The sequence below is a fragment of the Podarcis pityusensis genome (genome assembly GCF_964106645.2).
Source record: "Podarcis pityusensis genome assembly, chromosome: 3".
Taxonomy (NCBI): domain Eukaryota; kingdom Metazoa; phylum Chordata; class Lepidosauria; order Squamata; family Lacertidae; genus Podarcis; species Podarcis pityusensis.
Window position 1 is genome coordinate 123,533,114 of NC_138026.1, and position 8,401 is coordinate 123,541,514.

The 8,401-nt window shown below is 49.9% G+C and overlaps 1 protein-coding gene across 2 annotated transcripts; it reads left to right on the forward strand.

The window, feature by feature from the left end:
- Nucleotides 1-4,197: 4,197 nt before the first annotated feature.
- KRTCAP3 (keratinocyte associated protein 3) lies at nucleotides 4,198-8,119 on the forward strand. Of its 2 annotated transcripts, XM_081001193.1 has the most exons (7): nucleotides 4,198-4,329; nucleotides 4,363-4,634; nucleotides 4,936-5,120; nucleotides 5,217-5,276; nucleotides 5,443-5,640; nucleotides 6,622-6,750; nucleotides 6,904-8,119. In XM_081001193.1, exons 2-7 carry the CDS (start codon nucleotides 4,631-4,633, stop codon nucleotides 7,006-7,008), a joined length of 681 nt encoding a protein of 226 aa, XP_080857319.1. In that variant the 5' UTR covers nucleotides 4,198-4,329; nucleotides 4,363-4,630; the 3' UTR covers nucleotides 7,009-8,119. The 2 variants fall into 2 exon arrangements, with proteins under 2 accessions (XP_080857319.1, XP_080857318.1); XM_081001192.1 differs by having other exon boundaries at nucleotides 4,198-4,634.
- The last annotated feature ends 282 nt before the right edge of the window (nucleotides 8,120-8,401 follow it).

Below are 8,401 nucleotides of genomic sequence, written 5' to 3' on the forward strand. Positions count from 1 at the left end.
CTCACAAATCAATTGTTCTTTACCTGTTCTAGGACCCTTCCTGGTATCAAGCTGACTGGTCGGTAGTTGCCTGGATCTTCTCCCCCTTTTTGAAGACGGGGAGAACATTTGCCCACCTCCAGGGACCTCACCTGTTCTCCAAGGTTCTAAGGCAGATGCTCTGAGATTACACCTGCAAGTTTCTTCAGCACCCTTGGATGCTGCTCACCAGGCCCTGGAGGTTGGAATTCATTTGAAGTCTCCAGGTGTTCCCTTTCCCCCTCTTTTCCTATCTTGCGCTGCAGCTCCCTCTTTGCATCGTTTACAGTGGTACCTCAGGTTACAGACGCTTCAGGTTACAGACTCCGCTAACCTGGAAATACCACTTCGGTTTAAGAACTTGGCTTCAGGATGAGAACAGAAATCGCGCGGCGGCAGTGGGAGGCCCCATTAGCTAAAGTGGTACCTCAGGTTAAGAACAGTTTCAGGTTGAGAACGGACCTCCAGAACGAATTAAATTATTAACCCGAGGTACCACTGTATTCTGGGACGCAGGTGGCGCTGTGGGTAAAACCTCAGCGCCTAGGACTTGCCGATCGTCAGGTCGGCAGTTCGAATCCCTGCGGTGGGGTGCGCTCCCGTTGCTTGGTCCCAGCACCTGCCAACCTAGCAGTTCGAAAGCGCCTCCGGGTGCAAGTAGATAAATAGGGACCGCTTACTAGCGGGAAGGTAAACGGCGTTTCCGTGTGCTGCGCTGGCTCGCCAGATGCAGCTTGTCACGCTGGCCACGTGACCCGGAAGTGTCTCCGGACAGCGCTGGCCCCCGGCCTCTTAAGTGAGATGGGCGCACAACCCTAGAGCTGGACACGACTGGCCCGTACGGGCAGGGGTACCTTTACCTTTACCTTTTTACCACTGTATTATGTTATCACCAGGTTGGGCATCAGTTTTCTTTTGGGTGAAGACAGAGGTGCTGAGCAGTTCCGCCTTCCCTTGATCACCCAAAAACCTTTATCCTCTTTTAATAAAAAGGTGGACACTGGGTGATAGAAGCTAGCTGGCCCCTGTCATCCTGGGCAGAACTGTTGGTGCTGTGCATTTCTTCCTTAAATCAGGTAGAAGGGAAGGAAATTCAGTGGTTATTTAATTTAAGTTACTAAGTAGTAGACCTTATGCAAATCCAGAGTGGAGTCGCTAAGACGGTTGAATAGCATCTTGTATGCCTCTTTCCTGCAACTCCTGCAGCCAAGCTGGTGTCAGACAAATGCAGGAGAGAACCTGTTTCAGACCAGAAACTGCATTCTGTCATTGACAGCCGGGGGGGGGGGGCACATGCCTGCCTGGGTGGGGCTAAAGGCCAAGGTGGGGAGGGCAATGGATGTGGCTTTTGTACACCTGGATGCCTTTCAGCCTTTCAAGTCAGAGGATTCTGCAGACATCCTTCTCTAGCCAGCAAGCAAGAGACATTATTCAAGGGTGATGTTGGTTCTCTCACTGGTCCCTGCAATGTCCCAGAGGCCCCACTGGCCTCTGCTGGAAGTTAGGCATTTGGGGTCCTCCCTCCCTGCAATGCAAAGGAATCCTCCCTCTTTTTTATATAGACAGTCTTAGCCAATCATACAATTATCTGCATTACAAAAGGCTAAATTAATTGTAAATAATGTGGTGACGGAAGAATTTAAGATAGAAAAAGGAACACGACAGGGGTGCCCAATCTCCCCACTGCTTTTTATATTGGTCCTGGAGGTTCTGCTGAATATGATTAGAAGGGACCGGTTGGTTAAAGGCATACAGGTCGGAGCCAAACAGTACAAACTGAGAGCATTTGCAAATGACTTAGTATTGACGTTACAGGAGCCAGAATCTAGTACTAAAAGGGTTTTAGAACTAATTCAAGAATTTGGTCAAGTGGCAGGATTTAAACTGAACAAGTTAAAAACTAAGGTTTTAGAGAAAAATTTAACACCGATTGAAAGAGAGAGGTTTCAGAATGAGACAGGTTTGACTGTGGTTAAGAAAGTGAAATACCTGGGGATTAATATGACAGCCAAAAATGGGAACTTATTTAAAGATAATTATGAAAAATGTTGGACGGAAGTGAAAAAAAGATTTAGAAACTTGGTCAAATTTGAAGCTTTCACTGTTGGGTCGTATTGCTGTGATAAAAATGAATGTATTGCCTAGAATGCTGTTTTTGTTTCAAACATTGCAAATTGTGGACAAGATGGATTGTTTCAAGAAGTGGCAGAGAGATATTTCTAGATTTGTCTGGCAGGGCAAGAAGCCCAGAATAAAATTTAAGATATTAACTGATGCAAAGGAAAGGGGTGGATTTGCCCTGCCAGACTTTAAACTTTACTATGAATCAGCAGCTTTTTGCTGGTTGAAAGAATGGCTACTTCTTGAAAACACAGACATTTTGGACCTAGAAGGTTTTAACAATGTATTTGGATGGCATGCATATCTGTGGTATGACAAGGTCAAAGCGCATAAAGCATTTAAAAACCATATTGTCAGGAAAGCATTGTTTAATGTTTGGATAAGATACAAGGATTTATTGGAAAACAAAACCCCAAGGTGGCTGTCACCGATGGAAGCGAAAGCTCTGAAAAGGCTCAATATGGAGGCCAATTGGCCGAAATATTGGGAAATTTTGGAACAAGATGGAGATAGATTGAAACTGCAGAGTTTTGAGAAACTAAAAAATAAAGTGCGAGACTGGCTTCATTATTATCAGATAATGGAGGCATATAATTTGGACAAGAAAATTGGCTTCCAGGTGGAAAAATCAAAATTAGAAACAGAACTGTTAGAACCCAAAACTAAGATTTTGTCAAAGATGTATAACTTGCTGTTGAAATGGAATACTCAGGATGAAACGGTGAAATCTGTTATGATTAAATGGGCACAAGATTTTGGACATAACATTATGTTTGCTGACTGGGAACAGTTGTGGACCACAGGTATGAAGTTTACAGCATGTAATGCTTTAAGAGAGAATATTATGAAAATGATATACAGGTGGTACATGACCCCAGTCAAGCTTGCAAAAATTTATCACTTGCCCGATAACAAATGTTGGAAATGTAAAGAAACTGAAGGTACATTCTTTCACCTTTGGTGGACGTGCCCAAGGATTAAGGCTTTCTGGGAAATGATATATAATGAACTGAAAAAGGTATTTAAATATACCTTCTTGAAGAAACCAGAGGCCTTTCTCCTGGGCATAGTCGGCCAATTGGTGCCAAAGAAGGATAGAACCTTTTTTATGTATGCCACAACAGCAGCAAGAATACTCATTGCAAAGTATTGGAAGACACAAGATCTACCCACTCTGGAAGAATGGCAGATGAAGCTGATGGACTATATGGAACTGGCAGAAATGACTGGCAGAATCCAAGATCAGGGAAAAGAGTCGGTGGAAGAAGAGTGGAAGAAATTCAAAGATTATCTACAGAAATACTGTAAAATTAATGAATGTTAGAATGATGTTGGATAGAAATTAAGTGGTTTCCAGCTGTAATGCTTTAAGGGAATATGAAAAAAGGGTTATAAATAGGTAAAAATCTAATGCTATTATTTTTAAGATCAAGGATTAGGATAATTAAAGAAGGTAAGGATTTGCTGAACCAACAGATTGAAGTGGAATACAAAAAAGGGAGGTATGAGGAGGTCCGGGAAACAAGCTAAAGGAAAATAAGTAATGGAAAATCTGGGTGTTTTTAACCATTTTTATTTTGTATTTTTGTTATTTTTTTTCACTTTTATTGTAATATTTTAAAAAATCTTAATAAATATCTTATTAAAAAACATACAATTATCTGCATTGTTCTTTGTATCATTTTATTTTATGTTACATGTTCTAACATCACAGTAATAATAACAGTAGTAAAGTGCCCTGATGTTTTATGATCTAGCAGTTCAGAAATACTTTTATAAATGAACAAGAATTGCAGCTCAAGGACCCATTCCAGCCAGGGGGAAGCAGGGGCGGTGGGAGCAGAGCTGGCCAGTGCGGAGAGAGGGATGAGCAGCAGCCAGTCTGGCACAGGAAGAGGCCTGGGGGCCATATTTGCTCCCCAGCCCGGCCCGAGGACACCCCCGCTCTGCTCTAAGGCACAGCAGACCCAAGAGGTCAGCAGCAGCGGCCTCTGTGGCAGAGAGTCGGCCTTTGAAGCGACGCTGGCCGCTTCCAGCCACAGCGGCTGCCTTGCAAGCAGAAGAGCAGCTGGTGGCCTCCCTCGCGATGTGCAGTGGCCGCCTCTCGGCGCCGGGGGTCGGGTCTGTTCTTGAGGAGGTCGCTGCTTCTCAGCTGCTTCCTCGTCGACCCACTTTCCCGTTCCCGCTGCAGTTGATAAAAATGTGGCCGGTGGGATGAACCAGGAAGCCAAAACACTGGGAGGAAAGGAAGGCTTTTTCTGTGCCACCTGCCGCTTCCCGGGCAGGACAGGTGTGCGGGACCCTTGGCCCTCCAGGTGTCGCTGAACCACAACTCCCATCAGGCCCAGCAAGCTGGCTCCGTGGCCGGGATGGCAGGAGCTGGAGCTGAGCCGCACCTGGCGGGCCAAAGGTCCCGCGCACCTGCGGGAGGAGCCGGAAGCGCAGCGCGGCGGGGCCAGCCGGGTCTCTCCGGGGCTGAGCGAGAAGCGGGATGGGTGAGCGCTTGGCCTGGCAGTCCCCTCTTTCCCCCACCCGCGGCCGCCCCTCTTTGCTCCCCGCCGGCAAGCAAAAGCGAATACACTCCAAGTCCCCCCCCCCCAAAAAGAGGAGTTTCAGCTCCGAGGTGGCCGCAGCATCACCCCATATCCGCCGCAGGGGCCCCTTGAGGAAGCCGTGCGCCTTTGCGCGTGGTGGCTGGGGCGCGGGGATCCCACGCAGCCCAGGGGGACTCTGATCCCGAGCTGCGCCCCCCTCCTCCTCCTCACCTCTCTTTCTACCCCCCCATCCCCTCCGCAGATGCGGGACCCCGCGCGCGGCGCCTGGTGCGCAGCGGCATCTCGCTGGTGGTGCTGGGCCACCTGAACCTGGTGCTGGGCGCCATCGTGCACGGCTCCGTCCTGCGCCACGTGGCGCGCCCCGCGCGCACCATCACCTCCGAGTACGCGGTGGCCAACGTGATCGCGGTGGTCTCGGGGCTGCTGGTGAGTGAGGGGCGGCGGGGCGGGCTGGGGCGCAGGCGAGCTCCTTTGGGGCAGGAGCAGCCGAGAGCCACCGCGCGTTCCCCGTGTCTCCCGCAGAGCATCGCCGCCGGCGTCGTGGCCATCCTGGTGTCGCGGAGCCGCTCCTCGCCTTGGCTGGTGAGTGCGCCCTGCGAGGAGGAGGAGGAGGAGAAGGGGCCAGGCGCCGCCTGGCTCCCTTCCCGGGGTGGGCGGGAGAAAGGGCGCCCTGGGCGGGGGGCCCCAGGCTGGGCTGGGGGCCCCCAGGGCTCGCTCACCCGTTGCCTCCCTCCGCCTCCCTTCTCAGCGCTGGGTGCTGCTGGCCGCGGCCCTGGTCAACGCGCTGGTGTCGGGCGCCTGCTGCGCGGGGCTGCTGCTCGCCGTCTCGCTCACCGTGGCCAACGGAGGCCGCTTCCTGCTCGCCGGCTGCAACCGCTCGGCTCTGGCGACCGACGCCCGCACCGTGAGGACCGACGAGTGTCCCTTCGACACCACCCGCATCTTTGTGAGTTACTGGTACTATCTTGGTATTTATTTGCATCCCGTAGTTTCCCCTAACAGAGATTCAAGGTGGCTTATAGCTAAAAACACCGGGGGGAGCGGTAATTAAAAAGCAATTAACAGTAATTGGCATTAATAGAATAGAGATATCAAAACTTGTAAAAAGTATTAAGAAAATTTCAGTTGTACAAAATAAAGTGAAAAAGGAGAAAAATAAAAAGTGCAAAGAAAAATATAAAAGGAATATATATGCATGTTACACTTCCATGTATTATCTATATAATGTACTGTTATTGCCCTAATACATATATGATTGTGGATAACCTGCTATATTATGTATAAATTCATTCTAAATGTCAATATCCAAAGTCTGCATCTCTCCACAATCTGTTCATCTTTTGCAAGGACTGTCATGTCTTCATTCCTTGAATTAAAGAGGACCAGATCTTTATTCTTCATGTTCATCCATACCAGTCTTTTGGTCATAGGGTTTTAATTGTTTTTTTGTCAACTTCCATACAGCAGGTATATAATGCAAAAGAATATATACTTCTGAAAATTTCATTTTTTTCCTGCACAGTCATATTGATACAGTCCAGCACTTTCTCCCAAAACTTAGGGAGTAAGAACAAATGTTTCAAAGAAGCGCTGTCTTTATACATCTTCAACAAAAAGCTGCATTAGACAGTCCTTTTGTATACAAATTGTATGGAGTTCAATATTATTTTCTGTTGTATAAGTCGTAATTCAAGATCCATCGATATCTTTGCTACAGAAACTGAAACACTTTCCCACTATCAAAAAGTATAGGAGCATCCAATTCTTTCTTCCAATCGTTTCTTAAAGTCTGCATCTCGAACTAGTAAATAACAAATATCTATAGAAAGTAATTGTGTTTTCAGTTTCAAAAGCTTTGACCAGTTCTTCTGAGGAGATCTTGGCTGCTCCCCAGCTGACCTTCTCTGCCTGCCTCTTCCCTCCCTAGGACACGGCCCTGGCCCTCTGGCTCCCTTCCTTGGTGATGGCAGCGGTGGAGGCTGGCTTGTCCGCCTGGTGCTGTGCGGCGTCTTTCTCTCTCTGCGGCCAGGGCCCCTCCTCCTACAAAGTGGCACTGGTAAGAGGGCACCTTTCTCCCTCCCCCCACATCCTCCCCACCCCGGCACTTGCAGAGTGACCCCTGGGGGCCACCCAGTGCGGCCCTCTTGCTCCCTGCTTTGCCCCAGGCCCCTGGGCAGTTGAAAAGCTTCTCTTTGGGCTCCTTTTCCAGCTTCAGGAGGCTGCCCCAGGAAAGGAGGTGGCAGAGGAAAGCTCCGGAAGAGACCCTCATCACCAGCTCCTGGTTGACGTGCAAGAAGAGGAGTGCAGCCTTTAGTGGGGTGGGGTGGGGAGAAAGAGCCTGGCCCACTTTTGCTGCAAGAGGCCCATGACAACGGGCTGTGCTGTGCTGGCCAGACACAGAATGATAGAGTTGGAAGAGACCCCGAGGGTTGTCTAGTCCAACACTGCAGGAATCTCAGCTGAAGAATTCCTGACGGATGGCTATCCAACCTCTGCTTAAAACTTCCAAGGAAGGAGAGTCCACCACCTTCAAATGTAGCCCATTCTCCACTGTCAAACAGCTCTTACCATCAAACCGTTCTTCCTGATGTTTAGTCATTATCTCCTTTCTTGTAACTGGAAGCCATGGGTTCAGGTCCTACTCTCCGGAGCAGGAGAAAAGCCGCTTGCTCCATCCTCTGTGTGACAGCCGTTCAGATATCTGAAGATGGCTCTCATATCTCCTCTGTCTCCTCTTTCAGGCTAAACATCCCCAGTTCCTTCCACCATTCCTCATAAGGGTTGGTTTCTTGATCATCTTGGTCGCCGTCCTCTGCACACAATCCAGCTTGTCAATATCCTTAATTTGCGGTGCCCAGAATTGGACACAAGACTCCAGGTGGGGTCTGACCAAGGCAGAGGAGAACGCTACTTTACTAGCCAGGCAAGAATCTTCTCCTGGCTCAACTGGCACCCCTTTGCAAGGGGGGGGGGGGAGAGATGCTTCTTCCATACTAATTCCCTGCTCCCCATATTGCAATACTTCCTGTGGCTGGGGCTCCTCAGTGCAGCTGTGTGCTCCTTGGGAGTAGCTGCAGAGCGACTCTGTGACCCAGCCTGGCACTGTGAAGAGCAGCACTTGCACCTACTTTGCCATCAAAACTGCCCCCCAATGCCCAGATGGAGAAGGGGCATGTTGCAGCCGTCACTCCAAGGAGAGCAGCACAGAGATGGGCGTCAGACTAGAGAGAATTGGTTTGTGTCCCTTTGCTCTGGGGCTGGCCGGCGGCCTCAAACCCCATTGCCCAGCAGAACGTGGCTTCCCACACAACAGGAGGCCCTTTGACCAGAGCTGGGCCCCTCCGGCCCCCACCCAGCCAGTTGTACTGGACTTTGAGGACTCAGAATCCAAGTGCTGTGGCAGAATTAAACTGTACAGACTTAGAGTGGACAGTCCTTTCCTTCACATGACCCCCCCCCCCCCGTCTCTGCTGCTCCCACTGGGACCCAAACACCCTCGCTTGGGGCTCTGGCAGTGCCATATGCTCCCCGGCTGCTCACCCTCCCAGGCCCCCAGAGGGCCCCTATCTGTACCTGGAGCACCCACATGAGAGTCGCCACCTTCCTTTTAGGGCTGCTCAGCTCTGAGCGCTGCTTGCGCCACCAGAGGCAGCTCACATGGCCACCCCCTTCCAACCTTGCCGGGGTGGGGGAGTGTCACATGTCAG